Source organism: Stenella coeruleoalba (genome assembly GCF_951394435.1).
Source record: "Stenella coeruleoalba genome assembly, chromosome: 1".
In the NCBI taxonomy this organism is placed as follows: Eukaryota; Metazoa; Chordata; class Mammalia; order Artiodactyla; family Delphinidae; genus Stenella; species Stenella coeruleoalba.
In genome coordinates, this window is record NC_137169.1 from 21,661,774 (window position 1) to 21,685,816 (window position 24,043).

The 24,043-nt window shown below is 47.2% G+C and overlaps 2 protein-coding genes across 12 annotated transcripts in view; one reads left to right on the forward strand and one right to left on the reverse strand.

The window, feature by feature from the left end:
• Positions 1-344: 344 nt before the first annotated feature.
• Positions 345-12,398, forward strand: XKR8 (XK related 8). Its single transcript, XM_079916895.1, has 3 exons — positions 345-662; positions 2,719-2,915; positions 5,676-12,398. Exons 1-3 carry the CDS (start codon positions 370-372, stop codon positions 6,383-6,385), a joined length of 1,200 nt encoding a protein of 399 aa, XP_079773021.1. The 5' UTR covers positions 345-369; the 3' UTR covers positions 6,386-12,398.
• A 190-nt stretch (positions 12,399-12,588) lies between these two features.
• EYA3 (EYA transcriptional coactivator and phosphatase 3) overlaps positions 12,589-24,043 on the reverse strand; it is a 123,178-nt gene continuing 111,723 nt past the window's right edge. For 7 of the 11 annotated variants that reach the window (XM_079915916.1, XM_079915917.1, XM_079915921.1 and 4 more), the window contains 4 exons: positions 23,236-23,350; positions 21,788-21,909; positions 14,919-15,019; positions 12,630-13,412 (listed from right to left, as the gene is read on the reverse strand). In XM_079915916.1, coding sequence (XP_079772042.1) covers positions 13,332-13,412; positions 14,919-15,019; positions 21,788-21,909; positions 23,236-23,350 — 419 coding nt within the window. In that variant the 3' untranslated portion in view covers positions 12,630-13,331. Of the gene's footprint in view, positions 13,413-14,918; positions 15,020-21,787; positions 21,910-23,235; positions 23,351-24,043 lie in introns of all 11 variants that reach the window. The other 4 variants (XM_079915922.1, XM_079915912.1, XM_079915913.1 and 1 more) reach the window with 3 other exon arrangements.

The following is a 24,043-nucleotide window of genomic DNA, read 5'->3' on the forward strand; positions in this document are numbered from 1 at the left end:
AAAACAAGGCGATTAGAAGCCTCCTAAGCTAAGGGCATTGCGCCTCGGACGGTCCGTCTTCGGGCCTAGCGGTCCTCGGGGCCCTCAGGGCTCAGCGGGGCTGGGGTGAGAGTGCGGGGATGCCTAGGCAGGCGGCAGGGCCAGGGATCTGTGGCACCGCTGATACCCCAACCGCGGGGTCTACGGACCTCGCTCCTCCCCGGACAGGGCGGGACGGGGAAGTCCCGCCCCGCAGCCCGAGTCCTGGGCGGCCCCGAGGGCTGTGTCCGCCTCCTTCCTGCCACCGCGACCCTGGGCAGGGAGGGCGACCCTGGGCCGGGAGGGTGGGTCCGAGCCCAGAAGAGAAAGAGGGGCAGAGGCTGGCGGGTCATGCCCTGGTCGCCACGCGCCGCTCTCTTCTGGGACCTGGTCCTGGGCGTATTGGGCACCCTCGCCTTCCTGATCGACCTGGGCGCCGACCTGTGGGCCGCGAGCCAGTATGTGCTCAGCGGTCGCTACCTGTGGGCCGCGCTAGTGCTGGCGCTGTTGGGCCTCTCCTCAGTCGCGCTGCAGCTCTTCAGCTGGGTCTGGCTGCGCGCCGACCTCTCCAGCCCGCACGCGCCGAAGCCCCCGGGCCACTGCCTGGCGCTGTTGCATGTCCTGCAGCTGGGCTACCTATACAGGTGAGCGCCCTGCCCTCCGGGAGAGGGAGGGGGAACGGAAGTCAACGTCACCTCCTGAAGCTGGGCTGGTAGCGCAGGTGAGAGCCCTGACCCCGCGACGGGGGCGGAGAGGAGAGGACTGAGACCCTGAGGAGGAAACTAAGCCCCTTGTAGTTTAGCGGGCGCCTCCCCCTACAGGTGAGCTCCTGATCCCTGATGAGGGAGAGATCCGGCTGGCAGCCCTCAGAGCTCATGAACAGCACCCTTCCTGGCACAGCTGAAGAAACTGAGGCCCAGAGAGGGAAGGGAGGCACATGACTTGGAGTTGGACCCTTTGGGATCCAATCCTGGCTTTACCACCTGTGTGGCTTTATTCCTGCCTTTCTCTGAGCCTCAGTTTCCTCCTCTGTTAAAGGAGGTAGTGATCTCGAGATAGGTGTGGCTGGCAGGCCTGTGGTGAAGGGCAGAGAGGGAAGTGCCCCGCACAGTGCCTGGTGGCAACAGACCTCCCGTTGCTTTTAGCTGTGGGTGGAGCCTTGGGCAATTCACTTGCCCCCTCTGGGTCTCAGTTTACTCATTGTTCCAGAGGCTCACAGTGTCAGGATCAAATGGAATGAGACCTGTACATTGCCCTGGTGCAGAGTAGGCAGGCCCCACGTGTCAGCTAGCTTCGTGATCAGCTGGGTCACCCTGGAGTTGCAGCAGCCCTGACCCCCAGAGCAGCGCTTGTTCCCTCATGGCCAGTGCCTCCCACCCTGTCTTTCCCAGTTGTATTCTCCCTGAACACTTGCTCCCCACCCCACCCCCTCACTCCCAGACCAAGCAAGAGGGCAAAGGTGGGGTCTGACACATCCATGTCCCTGGAGCCATGTAGGGTTGGGCTCGGGCGGGGGCCCTCTAGAGATGGGGAAACTGAAACGAAGGGGTCAGAGTCATGTGAAGTCAGGACATGATGTGGTCTGGGTTGGCATGGGATGGACGGAGCCAGGATCTGCTCTTGAATCCATGTTTACAGATTCTCTCCAGATCTTGCCTTGAGTCTCGAGGAGTGGGCGAGAGGAGCTTTGAATGTTGCAGTGTTGCCTGAGGGACTGTCCAGGCATCAATAACACCTTGGGTGAACACGAAGGGGCACAGTTATTGCAGTCCTGGCAGCCCGCAGTGAGCCCTGAATCTATAATTACATCATGTATCTTCTGTTTTTGCTGAGCATGAGTCAGACAGACTGTACTGAGCTTTGGTTGAGAAAACGGTGTCTCTGTTCCTGCCTGTGACTAGGCTGAGGCCTCTGCCAGGGCACTGGGGGACCTCCCCCCGCCCCGAACTCGGGCCTGCTCCCTGAGTGTGTTGTCAAGTTCATCCAGGGGAAGTGACAGTAAACATCTGATGAATGAACTTGCAATGAGTGAATGGCCTCACCTTCCAATAGCCAACTGAGGTCAGTTCTGGGCGGGGGGAGATCTTGGTCCATCCTCCACTGCCCCCTCATGCCAGTGGATCTCTCAGGCCTGTCTGTCCAACCTCTGGACTCCCTTAACTCTGCCCCGTCTGTTCCCATCACTCTGGGCAGGCCTGTTAAATGGATCCCTGGGTGCTCTTTCTGTAGCACAGTAGGACCTGTCTTGCCTGTGCTCAGAAGCTCTCAATGGCTTCCTTCCCCACAGGATCCTAAGAAATTCTTACACTTGCTAAAATTTGAGAATGCTCACTTTAGGCAATTTCCCAGTACACCTTTCAAATTCAAACAGCTTTGGGTCCAAATCCTGTTTCCACTGCTCATTTGCTCTTTGGTCCTGTTTCCCCATCTGTAAAATGGGGATATTGTAAAGGAGTAAAAGGGACAAGGTTTGTGATGAGCTTGGTATGGTGGCTACCGCAGAAGTAATAGCTGTTGTATTTATCCCCACTTCACAGATGAAGAAACAAGTTCAGTGAGGTAAGTCGCTTGCCCAAGGCCTTATAGCATGTATGTGACGAGCTAGGATTTGAGCCTGTCTGCATCCACTCGATGGGTAGGGAAAGAGGAATGCCACAGGATGCTAACTGGGCCCCTTGGGGCATCGTGTGTACTGCCTAGGTGCGTGCAGGGGCTGCGGCAGGGGCTGCTGGTGTGGCGGCAGGAGGTGCCTACCCAGTTCGACTTGGCCTATGCCGACTTCCTCTCCCTGGACATCAGCATGCTGCGGCTCTTTGAGACCTTCCTGGAGATGACACCGCAGCTCACACTGGTGCTGGCCATCATGCTGCAGAGCGGCAGCGCCGAGTACTACCAGTGTGAGTGTCAGGCCCTCGGCCAGCCCCCCTTTTACACCTTGGGAAAGTTGCCCACAAATGTCAGAAAGGTTTTCACTCTTTTATAAAGGCTGCTTAGAAAATAGGAGAATGTCCTTTAGTCGGGCAGGCCTGTGTTCAAATCCAAAGTTATGCTCTAGCCTTGAGTTTGGACAAAGGACCCCACCTCTCTGAGCTATCAGTTTGTTCTCATCTGGACAAATAAATGGATGTCATAAATGATCCTACCTCATAAGGTTAATGGAAGGTTTAAGTGAAGTGATGCCTATAAAGCCTCGTGCCTAGTGCATAATAAATCTTAAGTGTAATTTTTACAATTTTGGAGACAACAGGTGAAGTGTGTAGGGTACCTGATGCCTAATAAGCAATTTGTTGATTAATAGATAAATTCCTGAGCGCCTTTGTACATGCAGAGTGCCTTTTTTTTTTTTTTCTGTTAACGCGGGCCTCTCACTGTTGTGGCCTCTCCCGTTGCAAAGCACAGGCTCCGGACGTGCAGACTCAGCGGCCATGGCTCATGGGCCCAGCCGCTCCGCGGCATGTGGGATCTTCCCAGACCGGGGCACGAACCCGTGTCCCTTGCATCGGCAGGCGGACTCTCAACCGCTGCGCTACCAGCGAAGCCCCGTGCCTTTGTTTTGATCGAGCACCTTTGTGCCTGTCCCTGTGTTAGGAACACCACAGTGAATAAGGAGATGGACACAGCCCCTGGCCTGTCGGGACCATAGACTGTAAAGCAGGTAGTTACAGGAAAGCATGTGGAGTGATCTGAAAAGGAAGAGGCGGGTGGCCCCATAAAACACAGGAGAGGTTTGTGCAAAGAGAAGCTTTGGGAGGGCTTTCAGGGAAGTTGCCCAAGGTCACAGGCCAGCTGGCAGCCAAGTTAGGACTCCAGCTCACATCTGATTCAGGGTCTAGGCTTCCCCTTCTCCTCCTCAGCCCTCGCACACCTGCTGCCGTACCAGGCACAGCCTCCCAAGGAGCCAGTCCCAGCTCTGCCTCCACTCTCTGCGGGACTTGGAGATCCCCTCTCTGGCCTCAGTTTCCACAGCTGTACAAGCTGGGGCGTTGGACTCCGTCTCCAAGGGCCCTTTCAGTTTGCTAATCTGAGTCTGCAGTATCAATTGAAAAACAAAACAAAAACCAGTAATAGCGGCCATCACGATTGAGCGCCTGCTATCAGCCAGCACTGAGGAAAGTGCTTTATTGTCATCATCGCTCACATTCATAGCGCCTCTAGTTTGGTGCTATATTTATCTCCATTTTACACAAGAGGAAAGAGATGCCGAAAGGTGAAGTGATTTGCCCTGGGACACACAGCACTCACTGTGCGCGTACCGTCGGGCCTCTGTCTGTGAGTCCGGCATCCACAGATTCAGAGGGCTGACTCTTATGCCATTTTATATTAGGGACTTGAGCATCCGCGGATTTTGGGAACCAATCCCCTGTGGATACTGAGGGATGACTGTGTTTTTTGTTTGTCTCTTTGGAGGCAGTGGGTGTCTAGGACCAGGGCTAAATGGGGACAGTCTACGCTGTGTATGGAGGGAGTGGGGATGGGGGATTGAGGGAAGAGACAGGTTTTCCCCAACTTTTGTTTAGCAAACATGTATTCAGCTGCTGTTATATGCCAGCTTCTGGGGGATCCCTGGGGAGCAGAATCTGTTTCCTACCCTGAAGGAGCTCAGAGATAAGGAAATAATTACTGTGTGATAAGACTCCAGAGAGGAATGGGGTGCTATAGGAGCCGCACAGCGGAGTGGGGTGGGGTGGGGTCCAGATGGGTGACTATAGGGGATAATGAAGCCAGAACTTGCAGGGTAAGGAGCAGTAGGCCAGGGGAACCAGGGCGTGGGTCCACCGAATACCAAGGGCACCGCTTGTCAGGTCAGAGAATGCGGCACGCTGGCAAACTGGAGGAACATCAGCCCTGACGAGACCCTGAGTGTGGGGTGGTTACAAAGGCCACAGATCTGATTCCAGGCTGGGAGTGGGTTCCTGACCCGTAGCAGGTCCCCAGCGAACATCTGTTGACTGAATGCAATAGGGAGGGGGCGGGGAGGAAGCAGTCTAGAGATGCTTCCAGCCCTCGTTGGAGGGCCTGGTGCTTCTAGTCCAGGATGGGCACCTAGGAGGTGGGATAGGATCCCCACTGTACACTTCGAGTCTTGGAAAATCAAAACCGGGGCCCAGTCTGAGGGTGGAAGGGAGTAGAGGCTGAACCACCCATATAACAGGGACATCCCTTTTGGCCCCGGAAGGCAGCTTCAGCTAGAGGCCTGTCGCCACCCCATGGGATTTCCTGCTTCCCTTTCTGAGACTAAGAAGGGGGAACTGGACTGCTGATTTTCAGATCCAAGAAAGGCGTGGGCTCTTCCGGGAAAGGAAGGGGTACAGGGCCCTAGAAGATGCTCAGGGTGTGGCCAAGGCCCAGGGGTGCCAGATGCTGGGTGACAGGGGTGCCGATGAGAGTGTATAAGTCACACACCTTCTCATCCGTGAAAAATATAACCGTGGTAGCACCTGAAAAGGAAAGGTTTGCGGTGAAGGGCAGACTCCATATGGATCCTAGCTCTGTTTGGGGTTGTGTGAACTTGCTGGTCTCCAGCTGTAGTTTTCAACAAATTGGGGTCCGTAATACCCACGTCAGCGTAGCTACGAGGCCTTCGCAGTGCCCGTGGCCTCTGGGGAGTGCCTGCAGGCTGCCCGCAGGGCTCACCTGTCTCCTCTTCCTCTTCGTAGGGGTCAGCATCTGCACGTCCTTTGTGGGTATCTCGTGGGCACTGCTTGACTACCACCGGGCCCTGCGCACCTGCCTCCCCTCCAAGCCCCTCCTGGGGCTGGGTGCCTCCGTGATCTACTTCCTGTGGAACCTGCTGCTGCTGTGGCCCCGAGTCCTGGTCGTGGCCCTGTTCTCGGCCCTCTTCCCCCGCTGTGTGGCGCTGCACTTCTTGGGCCTGTGGCTGGTGTTGCTGTTCTGGGTGTGGCTTCAGGGCACGGACTTTATGCCAGATCCCTGCTCCGAGTGGCTGTACCGGGCGACGGTGGCCACCATCCTTTATTTCTCCTGGTTCAACGTGGCTGAGGGCCGAACCCGAGGCCGTGCTACCATCCACCTGGCGTTCCTCCTGAATGATAGCCTTCTGCTGGTGGTCGCTTGGGTGACTCAGAGCACCTGGCTGCCCAGCGGTTGCCTGCTGCAGAGGCTGCTGCCTGCGGCCGGCGCCTGCTTCCTCCTGGGGCTGGCTCTGCGGCTGGTCTACTACCGCTGGCTGCACCCCAGCTGCCGCTGGGAGCCTGACCAGGTGGACGGGACCCGGGGTCTGCACTCCCTCGAGGGGCGTCAGCTGCCTCAGAACAGGCGCATGGCCCATCTGGCTAAGAACTTTTTCCCCAAAGGTAGGGATGAGGCTGCTTTGCCATGGAAGGGAGAGGTGAATGGTGTCCTTTGAGGCAGGGTCAGGCCCAGCCAAGGGGACTGAAGGCCAGATGGAATCAGTTGGTAGAATGTAGAAGATAAGCTGCTTATGCTGCTGTGGGCCTTGATTCACTCAACGAGCGCTCGATGCCTGATCTGTGCCAGGCGCTGGAGACCAGAGTTGAGTAAGACAGAGGCCTGCCCTCAAGGAGGAGAACAAGATGAGAAGGGCTGGGCCCTGGAGGGTCCAGGGCCCCAATTATGTATGAAACACTTTGGGAGGAAAGAAGAGACCGCTTCTTCCCTTCCCCCCAAACAAGTATAACCCCAAAGCATCCCAGTGTTGGTATTTTTACCTCCCTGGCTACCTCTAAAATAATTGGTGGAGCTGTTGTCCCACCCTTGGTTCCCCTGTCCTGGGCTGGAAGGCCCCAGGACCTCCAGGATGTGTTCTCTGGAATTCTTCCTCCCCTGCCCCACCCCAGTCATTCAATTCATTTAGCAAATGTTTACCGAGGGCCTTTTACGTGCCAGAAGCATCATTCTAGCCTTGGCAGATCAGCTGCCATTCCAGCTTCACCCCTTACCCTCTCCAGATACTCCAGAACAGGCTCTCAGGCTGGAAGCCAGGGATGCCTGACTGCCTGTCAGCCCTGTCAGCCCCTCCAAGGCCTTAGTGCAGCTGGCCCGGCCTCTGCCTCTGCTCTCAAGGGGCGACCTTTCAATCAAGTGCCTTGTGAACCTGCGGTCTGGGCCGTGGCTCGGCCCGCTGAGTATGTTTTTGTGCTTCAGGCAGTGTACTTTCTACCTCAGTCTGTGTGGGTGGAAGAGGTGTGTGTATCTGCGTCTCTGTAAGCGAGAGACACGTGTGTTGTCTTTGTTGAACAGTATTATTAGATTATTATTAAAACCTCATGAAATCCCCTAGCCTAGTTGTGTCATTAAATCTGCCACCAAGTTCAAAGCTGCCTGGAAAAAAGGGGTCAGGGACGCAAAGTCCTCCTCTCAAAGTCGGTAAAGGCCCTGGGACCAGAGAAGAGGGCTGGCTTAGGCAAGACTTCTTAACCTTGTTTTCTAAGCGTCAGGAGCTGGTGAGCCAGTGTGGTGTTGACCGCTCAGGTGGGCATCAGAACCCAGATCTGGGCTGACTCTAGCTTGTGCTCTTAGCCGGCTCTGCTGCTGGGCCTGGCGGGAGTAGGTACACCTTTGGTATCAGGAAGTGAATACGCGAGCGCAGGTGAAGAAAGATCTTTTTGCTGGGAGGTCACTGGGAGCGATGCAGTGATGACAGGGGATGTGGATGTGGGCAGTGGTGTTGGGGAAGTCTGTGGTTTGGAGAAAGAAGGAGCAGGGAAAGGGCACTGGAGACAGAAGGAAAGGTTCATCACCACTGGGACGGGATCCAGGAGAGTCTGTTATTCATTCATTCATCTAGTGGAGACACAGTAAACAGAATAAGTGAAAGAATGTATCAGATAGTGTTAAGTGCTAAAAGAAAAATAAGGTAGGGAGAGTGCGTGTGTGTTGTGGGTGGGAGTTACAATTTTATATAGAATGGCCGGGAAGGCCTCCCTGAGAAACTGATATACGCCCTAAAGGAGGTGAGGATGACAGCCACGCAGATGTGCTTTATTCCAGACACCAAGTCAGCAGTGACTGGATGAAGGAGGGCTTGTAGCAGTTATACTGGCCTGGAGCCAAGGCTGACACAGAGATGAAGGTTGGGAGCAGGGAGGAACTCTGGGAAGATGATGCTGGTGCTTTTTACATACACAGAATGGTAGAGGTAGAAAGGATCTCCAGGATCACTTAGTCCAATGATTTTCAGACTTCTGAATTTCATGAACCAATATAATGGCCAACATGGTTGCCAAGTTAACTTTAATGAAAAAGGGCATAAAAACTACCACCATCTATTATCTTGTCTTATGAAAGGACATATAACCTCAGAAAAAGGATCATTTTTTTAATTGACTATAAACACACATTTGCACACACACAAAAGTGAAATCATTATCTTTCTCAACTCATAGGGAATATCAAGGGTTGAGACCTCAGAGAGCAGGCTTGGCCTTTATAAATCCCTGGGCTTAGTGTCCAACCTAGCCTCAAACATAGCTTCTAAGGGGTTCACTAAAACAAATACTTGCTCTCAACTATACTTCAATTAAAACAAAACAAAACAAAACTTGCTACATTGACTTTTCTCTACTTCTTCCTGTCATATGTGGAGAAGACTAGGCTCTGGGGAGATGCCATCCATGCCCAAACAGATGATGCAGTGTAGTGTCTCAGGCTATTTCCCCTGAGAAAATCCAAAGAGATGTTTAATTTTTTGGCTAAGCTCTCATCTGTATTCTCTAGATGAAATTGTCAAAGAAGGGTAACAGGTATGTAATTTAAAAAGCTGTGGAATTTAGTGGTCGTTTCATTTGTAAATAAAGTTTACAGAATCAAGAATTTAAAAAAGATGACAGTGATGTTACTTGTAATTAGAAATTTCCTTTGAAGATTTTCCATTGTCAAGAAACTTGTTTTTGAAGAATAAAAAAGCTCTTGATTTGCTCATTTTAACCTGCCACCGGAAAGGTTCTTGAGAAACGTGCAGACGTTATACCTATGGGAGGGGGAGATGGAGATGTCTACTCTTTGGGCTTAAAAACTAATAACACTCTGATACCTGTACTTCTGACCGATTAACAAGTTTGCTTCAACTATATTGTGGCTCAAAATGTGCATCTTCTGATGCAAAGATTTAATGCCTCAGAATACAAGACAACCCCCTCTTTTTTGGGGGGAATTAATTTGGGGAAAAATACATCTTATAGTCTGACATGTAAGGTACTTGGAAGCTAGAACCCAATTCTAATCTCCGTTGGAAAAAAAGGCAAAAGGATTCCTGACTGTTTTCCAGACCAATGAACAGTCAGACTCAAATCTAAATAAATGAAAAGAGAAAAAAGTAGTTGATGTAACATGAAAACAAGCCAGATCAAACAGTTTGGTATCAATTTGTCAGTTTTATTGCTTTTGCATTTTCAGCTCAGCACAGCAAGGTATTGATTTTTTTAATAATTAAATTTCAGCACATTTGACAGCAAATGAAACCTCTTGGCGTTCCAGTCCTAAACTTTGAAAAGTGATGTATTTTAGAAACAATTAAGAAATAAACTTTCCCTTGCAAATTATTTTAAAATATTTACTTTATTTTCTCATTTATTTATACCAAGTGGTTAGTTTTATTTGTTTGTTTCTTTTGGTGAAATTAATGACTCAGTTACTGAAAGGGTGGCATCTTTCTAATGAGCTCTTCTGATTTTTTATGAAGCCCTACTTAGAAGCCTACTCAGCTGGGCAACTGGGCTGATCCTACTCAGAAAAGACACAGGAGCAAACCATATAGAAAATAAAAACTTTATTTTTTCAAGTTTATAAGATAGTTCCCATTACATATAACATTATGGTCAAGGACTCTACAGCCACAAATGCCCGCAGTCACATAAATATATCTAATCAGTGCCTTTTCCTGCTAAATGAGGCATCTGAAGTCCAGAGGGTCATGTTTGGTGTAGAGGTCGTCCTTAATGGGATGGCTCCCATCAGTGCATTAGGAACTAGCTAAGTAACCTTGCTTGCTAGAGCTGTCTGACTCAGAGGAGAGGAAGGGACAGAGGGCCTGCTGATCAGAGGTGGGACAGAACTAGATTTTCTCTCGTGGTTTAAGATATTTCAAAATCTCAGAATTCAGATTTGGCCTCTACAGGGTATTTGGGGAATTCCAACTTTTGGATGAAAAAGGAAGCCAATTTAGTGGTAAGAAACAGAAGCCTGCTTAAGAGGGGTCCTAACTGCCCTCTTCCTGCAGGAGTGAGGAGGGGAAGGCCCCAAGCCCACCAGCCCTGGGCTTAGACCATCGCTCTCCCAGGAAGAGGGAGAGCGTGGCTCCGCCCCTCGGCTCCTCTCCCCCACGGTTCAGTGGCACCGACACCCATTCAAGGTAGTGAACATCTAGAAGCTCCATATACTGCAGCTGGAGTTTGCCGATCAGATTCTGCTTGGAGCTTTAACGCGAACAAGATTTTATAAACCGCGAACAAGCTGTGGCACAAGTCTCCTGGGACACTAGCTTTGCTCCCCCAACTTGCAGAAGACAGGAATACCCCAAACCAAATAAAAGCCCAAGTAGGCATCTGAATCTGGAGCAGGCATCCACTCTCCTGGACACCACCAGCTGCCCCAGGGGCACCGGACAGGGTGATGCTAAGGCACAGTCAGTTTTACATTCGAAAGTAAAGCCACCTCTTAAACCCAGGACACAGCTGACAACTCGATTCCCTACTAGAGACGGCCTAGCTCTCACCACGAAACGTGCAGACCCATCTTACAGAACCCACGGTGCCCAGCTGGGAAAAGGACTCATCATGTGGCTTATTCCATGGGGACTCTTTCTAGTCAAGAGGGCTTCCCCCTTGATGAAAGGACCCACAGTATCCTTTCGACCTCAGCCTCCAAGAACTCGTGGTGCTGCCTACTTATTTTCCTCTCCAGACCTCTGTGCTGGGGAAGAGGAAAACACAGGCTCCAAGAAGATCACTGGGCTCCCTGAACAATTCATTTTGGCAAAGAGGAGCCAGGAAGCTCCATTTTCTGTCTACCCTCTAAACAACCAGAAAAGAGCAAAGGCGGCACTGCTCAGAGAGCTTCCTCACCTCTCTTAGCCAATTTCAAGTTCCTTTTGCAAAGACCTAAGCCGTGCAGTCAGAGCAGGAGGGAAAAGGCCATCGCAAAGGGACTCCAAGTCATATTCTAGGAATAAAGAGCTTGTCCCAGTGGGCAGGGAGAGGGAAGTGTGTGTGTGTGGACCCGTGTGCACGACGTGGGTACCGCTCTGCAGCCTGAAGCACAGCACCAACAGAGTGGCCTTTGTCCAGGGCAAGAAACCAACAGCTCTACTGCCGGTACGGGGAGGGCTTGGGGCCTGGAAGTACAGACCCACCCTAAAGCATTCTAAGATAAATTACCAAGCAAGGCAGAGCAGCATCTGGGCAACTATGCTGAACTCAGACCAAGAAGGTCCGCCTCAGGCTTTGTATTTCCCGTCCAAAGGAAACAGGCCAAAGAGGCAGCTAAGTAATGAGCACTGACTTGAGCTCCTCTCCAAAAACATCTTCTCTAAAAACTGAGTCACGAAGCACTTCCTCAATCAGTTCTGAGGGAATGTGTGTATACCAGCCTTTCTCTGGGTGACCTGGCTTTGGAAGGAACCTGACCCCTTTGTGCTGCAACATCTCTGAAAATGGATATGCAGAATCTCTGAGTACAAGCATTTGTAGCTGGGGTTGGTCAAGGATGCCTCCTACTAAGGACCCAGACTGCACCTCTCTGAGGTGCTTATAAAATCACCTCTCTCTGTGCAACCTGGAAGAGGCCGAACTTCCTCAGCTCTACGGAAGTTTACTCTGCCTGAGCAGATGCCCAGGCCAGTCTTGGAGGGATGGGGCATCCACAAACACAGCTGGACTGAAGGCTGCGACCAGGGCCTGGGCACCCACCGATCCTCCCAGAAGTCAGGTTGAGAGATGTTCCTGCATTGGGCCCAAGATTGAGTTTTCAGGCATGGAGTAGGGGGTCTACAACCTCATTTAAATCAGGAAAGTGTTTCTGGCCTTCTGGTTTCCCATTTTAGAAGGGGATTTGAGAAGTGGGAAGGGTATATTCCATGGGAAAACTGGGTTGTGATCATGGCAATCTGTTCTTCAGTTTCAGGCTGAGATCTGGGTAAATACATGTCCAGAACACCTTTCAACAGGGCTTAAAGGATTCAAAGAAAGTCAAATCCCTTCGTAGTTTTGGCCAAAATGTGATTATGAACCTTTTCTCAGACTTGACTACTTGGGTCCAAAGCCTGGGGACTGGCCAGAGCTGCATGGGGGTGGACATGAGGTACAGAGGGCAGGAAAGGGCCAAGAGCCCAGCACTGATGACTAAGAAGGGCGAGGGCGCTGTAGAGGTGAACATGTGTTGGGGAAGGGTGCTTCTCTGCAGGAGGAAAAGGTGGAATCTTCTTGTTTCAAGAGCCAAAGAAGTGGAAATTCCTAAGAAGCCTTAGTTCTTCTCTCCAGTTTGGAGGTAAGCCCCTTGGGACATACCCTTTGACTAAGAGTCAAGCTGAAGGCTTACAATTTACTGTCTAAGAGAAGGAGTTTCTAGGGTTGTGCCATTTGGTGAAAGGGGAGAGGGACTGGAAAGGGGACTAAGGCTTCTAGGATGGGAACCAGCAAAGTCTACAGTGAATCAGTGTCCATGCCCCACAGTGCAGCCAGCCAGGAGATGGAGGAGCCGGAAGGAAACCGCCCGAGAGAGCAGGGCGCTGGGCAGCTGAGGAGGTGCTACCGTCACAGAGAGGTATCTCAGAGAGTTCAGTTACGAGTTTCCAAGGAAACTTTACAGACCCCTTTCTTGCTAGAAAGAGGGCGGGAACCTGCTTCAGAGACCAGACCCTTACCTATAAAAATAACATATACATTCACTGGGAATATGTTCTACAGCTAAGGAGATTACAAAGACTGCAAGAGATGTTATTATAAAAGTCTGCTGCGTTTATCCTATCACCACAAGTTAATGGCAGTTCTCAATCTGGTCACGGACGCAGAGTGCAACTCTGCCCCAAGAATTTCCTTTTCTTTTTCTTCATTTATTTTGACACAAAATAAAACAAAACAAAACCCAGAAGAGTTAAAAGCACTGTAGCTGCGGTGAGTCTATTGTTCTCTCAATCCAACTGTCTTCCGCTCCTATGTGAGGATGAACACGGGGCTGCAGCTCACTCTTAGCAAAAATAAGCTTCATCTCTTGCAGCTGTTGGTTTTGATTGTGTTCTCGCCAGCATTCCATGGAGAAAGAGTTCCCAGTTGGTTCCGGTCTCTAGCTCCTCTCAGGAGTGAAAAGGAGCTCGCGGGGAAGGCTCTTCATTCCAGTTCTTAGAGAAAATCAAGCTCCAAAGCCTGGTGGAGGGACACCAGGTCTCCGTGGTTTGTGATCCTCCAGAAGGGCATGTTGTGCTGGAAGGGGGAGGAGGGAGGGACACTGGTTAACCCAACTTCTTTTGGGAGCTTATATTTACCCACCCCCCTTCCTCCACAGACCTCTCCCCAACGTACTTGGTAACCCTCCTTACTCCTGCCCACCTCATAAGACTGTCATACGGATCAAGTAAGTCATGTGTAAAGGGACATATGTATACTACAAGACACTTACAGATGGGAGAGATTTTTATTAGGTTTCAGTGGTAACTCTGTGCTTGTATGAGACAGATTTGTTCTAGCTACTATGTACGATCCTCAGGATCAAATAAAATGACCCATGTAAGAAATCAGTATTAATACAGTATTGTATTTTCTTATGGATAGTCTATTTTCTATAAGGTTCAGAGCTGCAAAGCCCAAATCTTGTCCATGACCAAGATGAAGAACAGAGAGATCTAGAAAATAATAATCCCACTATATTATGTGATCAGAGTTATGTCCAGAATACTGTGTGCCATTCTGGAAGCCATATTTTAAAGAAGGGCTTTGAAAAACATGAGTGTTGGAAACCATGTTCTATAAAGCTGAGGAAATTACCTTTACTAATCATTTTGTTCAGACTGGTTGCAAGTTACCTGGAATACTGAAAGTCCTAGAACACAGTTCTTTTGGCATGTAACTCAGTGCTTTTTCAAGCCTGCTGCTCACGCATAATATTTAAAAGGCCTTGAATATACTGAAGAGGAAGCAGACTTGTTATGTTGTGCTCAGAAGTGCCAGATTAGGACCAGGATACAAAACAGAAATTTTAGTTCAATGGAAGGAGGAACATCCTAAGAGCCTGGATGACCCCACAGTGGAACAGGATACCTGGGAAGCAGTCTCCTCACCCTTAGGTATATTCAAGCAAGGACTAGAAAGTCTTCCGTCACAGAGGGTGCAGAAAAGATCCCTCAGAGGGAGGAGACTGAGATCTAAGGCATTTTCCGATGGGTGTACTCTGTGGCAGATGACTAGAAGCGTGCGCTTAGAGACACAAAGTCTGATAATGACTTGAGTTGTTCTTCTATCTCCCCCACTCCCTTCTTCTTCAGACCAAGAAGCACTGATGTCTACATCCACTAGCGTCTTCCCCAGAGGGCAACAAGCACTTTAGAATTAAAGCTGGAAAGCCTGGAAAAGTCTGAATGATTGGCCTTTAGTGTAAAGTCTCACGCTCTTGAGAAAGCATTGACCTCTAAGACGAAGATGGAAGACGGGGCCCACGTCAGGTTTAATGATTGGCGTCCTTGTAGCAGGGCTCAAAGATTTTAAGATTTTAGAGTGGCAGGGAGGAGAGAGAAGGGGAGGATCTAACAACTTACAGGGAAAACTCTGCATGGGGAAAAAAATGACCCTCTTTTTTTTTAAAAGAAAAATGGGAGAGGAATAGGAAGAAGAGAACACTGTAAATGCACAACAGATTACTACGATTTCTGAGTCTTACCATTCTTCTAATTGCTCAATGTATTCCCATACAGACTATTTACTTTGCCATGTTACCTGTTTGGCTGCGATTTCTTCATCCCGTCCATCTCCAATCACTACGTATGTGACTTTCTTTCCAAACCTTGACACAATTCTCTCGAAGCAGCTCTCTTTACCTGATGAGAAAAAGAAATTTCCTATTGGGACATTCCTCCCTTTCTTTTTTTCAATACCAAAGAAAAGGGCTGCTGCTAGGTTCACCTGCCTGTGCTTAGACAGAATCAGGGCAGCCCATGTGGTTTGCTTGGTGGGGAGCAGGGGTGGTAGCTAGGGATCCAACAGGCTCTCTGCCCAAAGAATGTGAAATTGTGCCATTCACACAACAGACTTTCTAGGCACTGTGCTCTCTAGGTTATTTTAATTTTCACACTGAGGGTGAAGTACCTAAGATCTTAGTGTGGGATGTTTCTATAAACACCATATGAGAGCTGTGCACACTCCCTCCCTCTTCCATAGCTCCTGTACTTTACAATATACAAAGCAGTTTCAAAGTGTTCGTTCACTTAATTCTCAAAATAATCTGGAGAGACGGGTCCCATCCCCTATTCTGATAGATGGAAGTGGACCCAAAGGATTTGTGACTTGCCCCAGATCACAAACAAGCTAGTAGCTAGACTCTGAGACTCTCACTCCAGAGTCTAGGCTCTGGTCATTGTGCCATGACGAAAGGACGTTTTTTGTTTTTTTTTTGTGGTAAGCGGGCCCCTCACTGCTGTGGCCTCTCCCGTCGCGGAGCACAGGCTCCGGACGCGCGGGCTCAGCGGCCATGGCTCACGGGCCCAGCAGCTCCGCGGCATGTGGGATCCTCCCGGACCGGGGCACGAACCCATGTCCCCTGCATCGGCAGGCGGACTCTCAACCACTGTGCCACCAGGGAAGCCCGAAAGGACGATTTCTGAGGGGAAACCGTTAGTGTAAGAAAAAGAAGTGGAAGTCCCCAATTTCCGGTTAGTAACTATGAAAAAAACAGCCATTTCCTTCCAACTCTACATTTCCCAGAAGCAGTCCTAGTCCTGGGCCTTATGTCTTTCAGGAGGGGAGGAGTCTCAGAGTACCAATGAATATGGCAGCAATATTTGTCACATCTGGAATTTCCTATTATACTGTGTAACTGCAACTGAGATCCTGTATCAGTGACATTAACCTTGGGAAATGGGTGATTTAAATCCACTGCAGACAGCTCTTAGAAACATGGTGATGAATCAAAATTCAAATCCTACCTGGAACCAACACCTAAACGTGCACACATAATACTGCTGTGGCAAAGACACTGTACTTGCATAAGTAAATAAAAAGAAAATTATCTCTCGTGCTCTTCCTTCACCATCTCTTATGTTTTATTAAAACTGCTTCTGCCACCTTCTTCAGTTAAGCAAGGCGCTAACTCTGCTTCCTTTTTATATCCTGCTGCATTAACTTTCTCATCCTATCTTCTTGCCAGATTCAGTGACTTAGCACCAGGGTTCCTGTGTGAATAAGAAAAAGGCGCGGGCTTCCCTGGTGGCGCAGTGGTTGAGAGTCCGCCTGCTGATGCAGGGGACGCGGGTTCGTGCCCTGGTCCGGGAGGACCCCACATGCCGCGGAGCGGCTGGGCCCGTGAGCCATGGCCGCTGAGCCTGCGCATCCGGAGCCTGTGCTCCGCAACGGGAGAGGCCACAACAGTGAGAGGCCCGCGTACCACCAAAAAAAAAAAAAAAAAAAAAAGAAAAAAGAAAGAAGAAAAAGGTATCTCTTCCTCAAGGCACTTGACTGCCATCTGCTGGAAAACTCTTGTAAGAAATATACAAATATAGAAATATACAAATCTAAGATGACTACATCATATCTGACAAGAATCTTTACACCCATACTCAGAAGTCCTGATTGGTACATCTAAGCAACTGCAAGTCTATGACATGCCTAGCCCAGGTGGCACCTCACACCTGGACCAGACACTAGTCCACTTGGGGCTTCAGTCTCCCACTCTTAATACAGGGCTTGGCTTAGGTGCACTTAGGTCCCTTTCAGTGCTACCGTTTTATAATAGCATTGTCACACCTTATGTTCATATCAAGCATTCAATCCATGTGTGCTAAGTAAATACATTTTAATTTCACAAATGATTAAGGGGATGGCTCTACTCTATGCCTTGAGCCCCAATTTAAACATTAAATAATTCAACTAATAATGAGTTCTTAACATGTTCTTATTAAGTGTTAAAGAGTTATTTGTCTAATTCCATTCCAACCATTAGGTCCTTACCTAAGCCAACCTCTGCTAGACCCACAGTCTAATTTATGATTTATAGAAAAAGCTTCTACGTCGGTAGGATTTTAGAAATTTCCCCTAAGACCCAACAAAGGGAATGTCTCTTATTTAGAAGACAGGGACATAGAGATGTTTTCATTGTCCTGGCCTTCAATGATCAAGGAAGAAATACAATTAAGAATGTTTCCTCTAAAAGGATTGAGAGTAAGTTATTAACAGCTCAGGGTAAAGAAGTAGCCATATGAAAAAATAATTCCAATACAGTTGGTAAATACGCTGCTTCCATTTTATACTTTCAAAACAATCCTAGAGATGAGCTCTCCTGTTCAGGAGGATAAAACCAATGACTAGTCAGTTTACCAAATGTCAAGTGATAGAAGCTGTCACTGCAAGACCAACCAAGCCTTCGGAGAAGATTAGGTTCTTGAGTTTCCTCTATCAGAAAGACTTCTGGGCTTCCCTGGTGGCACAGTGGTTAAGAATACGCCTGCCAATGCAGGGGACACGGGTTCGAGCCCTGGTCCGGGAAGATCCCACATGCTGCAGAGCAACTAAGCCCGTGCATCACAACTATTGAGCCTGTGCGCCACAACTACTGAAGCCCGTGAGCCACAACTACTGAAGCCCATGTGCCTAGAGCCCATGCTCCGCAACAAAGAGGAGCCCTCACTCGCTGCAACTAGAGAAAGCCTGCGCACAGCAACGAAGACCCAACGCAGCCAAAAATAATTAATTAATTTAAGAAAAGAAAGACTTCTGACATCTTCAGAAATGATTTTGAGAATTCTCTTCAATGTCACAGAGTGTCCATTAAGAGAACTGCAATTCTGAAACCATTTCAGAGGAACCGAACAAACATTTCCTCTCCCTGCTCTCATCTCATAGTTCTGTAAAGGAAAGCCTCAAGCCTCTCACTGCGGTTACCATGGTGCCAGGTACCACTGTAGCTCTGCTAATTAGCTCTGGACGAAATTGAGAAAATCACCAAATAAGCACACTTACTGTCAGAAGGAATAAAATCATGTCCATTAGTTTGATGAGCCTCTGAGTGCCAGGATGCAGCATCAAGCACTACAGAAATCTACCTTTCAGGTGTGGGAAGGTTAGCGAGTGCTCTGAGTTCTTACAAAATGCATAGTAAAGCAGGGGCAGCAGTAGCAAAATCTGAAGGGGGGTTACAGATGTATCTCCCCCATCAGAGCCCTTGTAAATGAAGTAATTCAACCATACAAAAAAGAACAATAAAAAATAAATGCCTATATAGCTACCACCAACCCAGCTTTATCAAATCTTAACACTTTAGAGTTGCTTTAGATAAAAAAATATAAAAATGAGATCGTACAGATTTATTTGAAGTTTCCTATTTACCCCTACTTGATGACATTCTTCCTCCTTTCTCTCCCTGAGCGTGTATCCATAAACGATGTATGGCTATTATTGTGAACGTTTTTTACCTTTATATAAATTATATACTGTACATACTATGTGTAATGTGTTTTTTGTGTTCAGCATTGTTTTTAATACTAATCCTTAGGGATATATGTAGTTTTAGTTCATTCACCTTTTTTTTTTAAAATTAATTAATTAATCTTTAGCTGCGTTGGGTCTTCGTTGCTGCACGTGGGCTTTCTCTAGTTGCGGTGAGCAGGGGCTACTCTTCGGTGCAGTGGGCAGGCTTCTCATTGCAGTGGCTTCTCTTGTTGTGGAGCATGGGCTCTAGATGCGCGGGCTTCAGTAGTTGTGGTGCACGGGCTTAGCTGCTCCACGGCATGTGGGATCTTCCCAGACCAGGGCTCGATCCCGTGTCCCCTGCGTTGGCAGGCGGATTCTTAACAACTGCACCACCAGGGAAGCCCCAGTTCATTCACTTCTAGCTGCTATACAGTATTCCATTGTTTGACTATTTTCTGTTCATAGACAGGTTCATGTGCTGTTTCTAATTATTTTCTACTATGAACAAGGCTGCATCAAAAAAAAAATTCTTGCACATACCTCCTTGTGCAAATGAGAATGAACTCAAGGGAAGGAGTTGGCATATTTCAAGCTTTGCAGGTCATATGATCTCTGTTGCAATTATTCAACTCTACTACTGTAGTGTGAAAGCAGCTATGGAAATGATTACACATGGCTCTGTTTCAATAAAACTTTCCAAAAACAGGCAGTGGGCAGAACTTGGTATGTGGGTTATAGTCTGAGACCCCTGCTCTCGAGTATAAATATCTAAAAGTAGAATTGCTTGGTCATAGGGTTATGCACATCTCAAACTTTACTAAACATTGACAAACTGTTTTCCAGAAAGTTATATCCATTTTCAATCCACTAGCAGAGTAAGCTCTCACTTCCCTGACAAAGTTTGGCACTGTCAGACTTAAATTTTTGTCAATCTAATAGACGAGAAAGGCATCACATTTTAATTTGCATTTCCTTAATTTGCAGATCCTTAATTGGTGAGGTTAAAAAACTTTTCATGTATGTTTACTAACAATTTGGGTTACCTTTTCTGCAAATTGGCTGCTCCAAGGTTTTTGCCTACTTTTTAAAATTATGTTGTCTGTTGCTTATTGATCTGCAGGAGTTCTTTATGGATTCTGTATACTAATCAACAAGTAAATGTATTGCAAGTATCTTCTCCCAGTCTGTGATTTGTCTTGTCACTTTATGTCATCTTTCACTGTATATAAAATTAAAAGCTTCACACAATCAAAATGATCATTTTCTTCTGTTTTTTTTTTTTTAAGTACTATTTTTGGGGTCTCTTAAATGAGATCCCTCCCTACCTTAAGGTCATACAGATACTCTTCTATTTTCTCTTCTAAAAATTAACGTTTTGCTTTTCATGGTAAATTTTTTATCCACCTGGAATTTATTTTTGCAAATAGCATAAAGAAGGAATACAGAATCTGCTTTCTTCCCCCGTAAGGATAACCCAATTATCTGAGCACCACTGACTGAAGGTAAGTTCCATGAGGACAGAGGATTTTGTCCCTGCTATATTCTGAGTGCCTTGGCAATGCCTGACATTTTTTAATCTAGCAAGTAACTACAACTTATCTGCAAATGAGGACTGTCTCCTTGGCTGCAATAGGGAAGTAGGAACTGTAGGCACAGACTAAAGGGTCTGGAGGGGTAAGGAGATAGCTGTCATAGTCCTCTTTCCCCGGACCATGTACAGCACATAAGATTAGAGTGACACATTCTGCTGTCTTCTCAGCCAAACAAGTATAAATCTGGTGCCAGTTCACTAATCAATTCAGCAAATATTTATTGAGTACTTACTATTTCATGTACTTAGACTGAATACATTTTTAGGGGATAAAAAATATCTTCACATACACAGTCTCATTTGATTTTCAAAACCTCTCTGGTAGTTTTTCATCTTACATGAGAAAACTGAGGCTCAGGAGATACACTAATTTCCCTGAAAGCTAATAAGTGGGGGAGTTAGGACTCTATCCTAGTCCTTAGTTTTTTGTTTTTCCTTTTCAAAAAAGTATGGTAAAAAAACACATAACATAAAATTTACCATCCTAACCATTTAAAAATATACATTTCAATAATATTAAGTATACTCACACTGTTGTGCAATAATTCTCCATAACTTTTCATCTTACAAAACTGAAATTCTATACCCATTAAGCAACAATTCCCTATTTCCCCTCTCCCCAAGCTCCCATTAACTACCATTCTATTTTCTGTTTCTATGAATCTGACTACTCTAGGTACCTTATACATGAGTGGAAACATACAGTATTTGTCTTTCTGTGATTGGCTTACTTCACTTAGTATAATGTCTTCAAGGTTCATACATGTAGTAAGCATGTGACAGGATTTCCTTCCTTTTTAAGGTTGACTAATATCCCACTGTATGTATATACCACATTTTATTTATCTATTCATTTGATGGACAGCTGGGTTGCTTCCACCTCTTGGCTACTATGAATAATGCTGCTATGAACATAGGTGTGCAAATACTTCTTTGAGATCTGCTTTGGATTCTTTTGGATATATACCCAGCAGTGGGATTGCTGGATCATGTGACAGTTCTATTTTTAATTTTTGAGGAACCGCCATACCGTTTTCCACAGCAGCTGCACCATTTTACAATCCCACCAGAAGTGCACAAGGGTTCCAAATTCTCCACATCCTTGCCAACACTTGTTATTTTGTTTTTCGGTGTTTTTTTTTGATAGCAGCTATCCTAACGAGTGTGAGGGATTTAACCATTTAAAGTATGTATCTTAGTCCTTGTCCTTTTTAATCTAGTGCTTTTTCGATTATACTACATTACAGTGCACTCTCTGTGAAAGAGGAATTTGAAATGAGGCATAGTGGATTTCTAAACTAGATATTATGTTCTTTCAAATATTATAAAAGAAAAGAGCATGATAAATTTTAAGTCCAACAGACCTGGATTCGAATCCTGTTTATGTAGCTTACTAGCTGTGAAGTCTTGAGCAAACTACATAACTGATAAGCCTGAACTGCCCCATCAGTAATGTCAGGAGAAGAATGCTGTGAGGATTATAGATATATGTATATGTAAAGTGTCTAACTGAGGAACTGGTAAATAATAAGCACATCCTAAGTAGCAAGTATTATTGAAAGGCTAGTGACAAGAAACAGAATTGAACCCATACCAATTTTGGTAGCACTGTAGATGTTTTCAATAGGAAATATTTCTCCTAGCCCATATAGGAGAACCTTGGCCAGAGCTGGAACCAGTTGGGTTGTAGTGATCAGAACATTCACACAATTCTTTCTGGAAGGGAGAAAGAGGGAAAAGAAAAGAAAAAGGTGAAATCAAACCCACCTGCGAACAAGAATTCAAATGGATCTTCTCTGTAGGACCTGCTTGTGAAAAATTAACCTCAAAATGCCTAGCATGGTATCTGTTCAGTGCCAATGTTCACTTTTTGCTCTAATTATCTCAGGTTTATTTATTTTCCCAATTAAAGGACAGAGACTTTTGTGGTGGACACAGAGCAGCAACTTGATTCTTGCCTCACTTCCTTCTGGCCATTCTAGCTCACTGCATTGTTAGCAAACCCCACCAACCCACGGCACTGGTACCACACTCCAGAAAACACAATGAGGCTTTCAGTCACAGTGCCATTTCATCTGAGTGAGATATGGCTGAAGTCCAGTCCTCTCTGCTCATCACACCATGGCAACATAAATTTCAGAATACATATTATTTTCACGAGTCCTTTACCTTCACAGATATCCACCCCTTGGTGTCAGTTTTACTGTTTAGTAGGCTGTGAATCTGGAATTCTTGCTTTGAGGGAGGGACGAATAAGGGTATGTATTTATTTCCCATTCTAAGCTTCAAGCTCAAATCTCCTTAATCTGCTTAATGTACCCTTTTTCTTTTCTTTTTTCAAGTTATTTATTTTTGGCTGCGCTGGGTCTTTGTTGCCGTGCGCGGGCTTTCTCTAGTTGCAGTGAGCGAGGGCTACTCTTCCTTGAGTGCGCAGGCCTCTCATTGTGGTGGCTTCTCTTGTTGCGGAGCACAGGCTCTAGGCGCACAGGCTTCAGTAGTTGTGGCTCACGGGCTCCAGAGCGCAGGCTCAGTAGTTGTGGCGCAAGGGCTTGGTTGCTCCGTGGCATGTGGGATCTTCCCAGACCAGGGTTGGAACCCATGTCCCCTGCACTGGCAGGCGGATTCTTAACCACAGCACCACCAGGGAAGTCCCTGTACTCTTTTTCTTTTGAATCCCGCCTTCCTGAATAGGTTTTGCTACATTTCTCTGGCGCTTCCTACACTTAGGATGTTTGTGATATAGCTCCTACATGTATTCTTTGATGTCACCAGGCCCACCCACGTTCTGGGTTGGAGATTCTGGGTTACTGAGTATAATTTAGTGAGCAAAAAGTAAGAGAAAAGAAAAAAGCTTTCAAAGCTCTTCGGTGTGCTTTTAGAGTAAAATGACCTTGCCTCCCACCTAACCGAATCCTTCCCTGCATCATTTGAACTCTTCTCACCCCTGTCCCACAGTCTGTTTTAGGGAATGGCCTATCCTGGACTAGGGTGGAAGAAAGCATCTCTCTGAGAGGATGAAAACTAAAATTATTATTTCCATACCTGGACTGGATGAGAAGTAAGGACTTCAATGCAGTTCCTAACCAGGAATCTGTTAAAACTTCAATTTCTGCTCTTAGTCTCTGCAGTGCTTCCTTTCTCTGGGGACTGAGGAGCCCTTTGGGAATAAAAGTAGACACATTCATCATCTGACAACATCCTTGCTGGCACAGAGAAAGCGACTTCTATATTCAATTTGGAAATAGCGTGAGTTACTGAGATATTCTACTGAGCTAACACATCTCTCTCCTTGATAAAACCCTAGCCTACTCAAAATGCCTTTTTTACTTTCTTCACCAGAATATTTTGCTGGGGGAGGGGGGAGGTGCATAATCACAACAACAAAATCAGTGATAGAAACACTGTGATTAGGTTCTGGCAGAGGCTCTTTCATCACCAACCGGTAACGTAATTTGCAGACCAGTGGACCATACTTGAGTAGCACTGCTTTAGATGTGACATCAAGAACCAAAGGGGAAAAAATTACAGATGGAGAGTCCACAGCATTTCCAATCTCTTTCTAAAGAAACCGAGGCCCACAGAGGAAAGGGGGCTGCCTGAGAATACACAGCAAGTTAGTGGCTTTTGGTCACTGAAATCTTCCCACTATCATACACTGCTCCCACAGTGACTGCTCTCACCCACTTCAGAACACATCAACCGAGATCCCGGGCTGAATCACCAGCTTTCTGAATGTCATTTATTTGTACTGTACTTCTGAAACAACTCCAGCTGGTAAGAGACTGAAACACTTCTTTAAGATCAGATGATTAAGCACAAAACAAAAAACAATTCATCTGATGGGAGCACG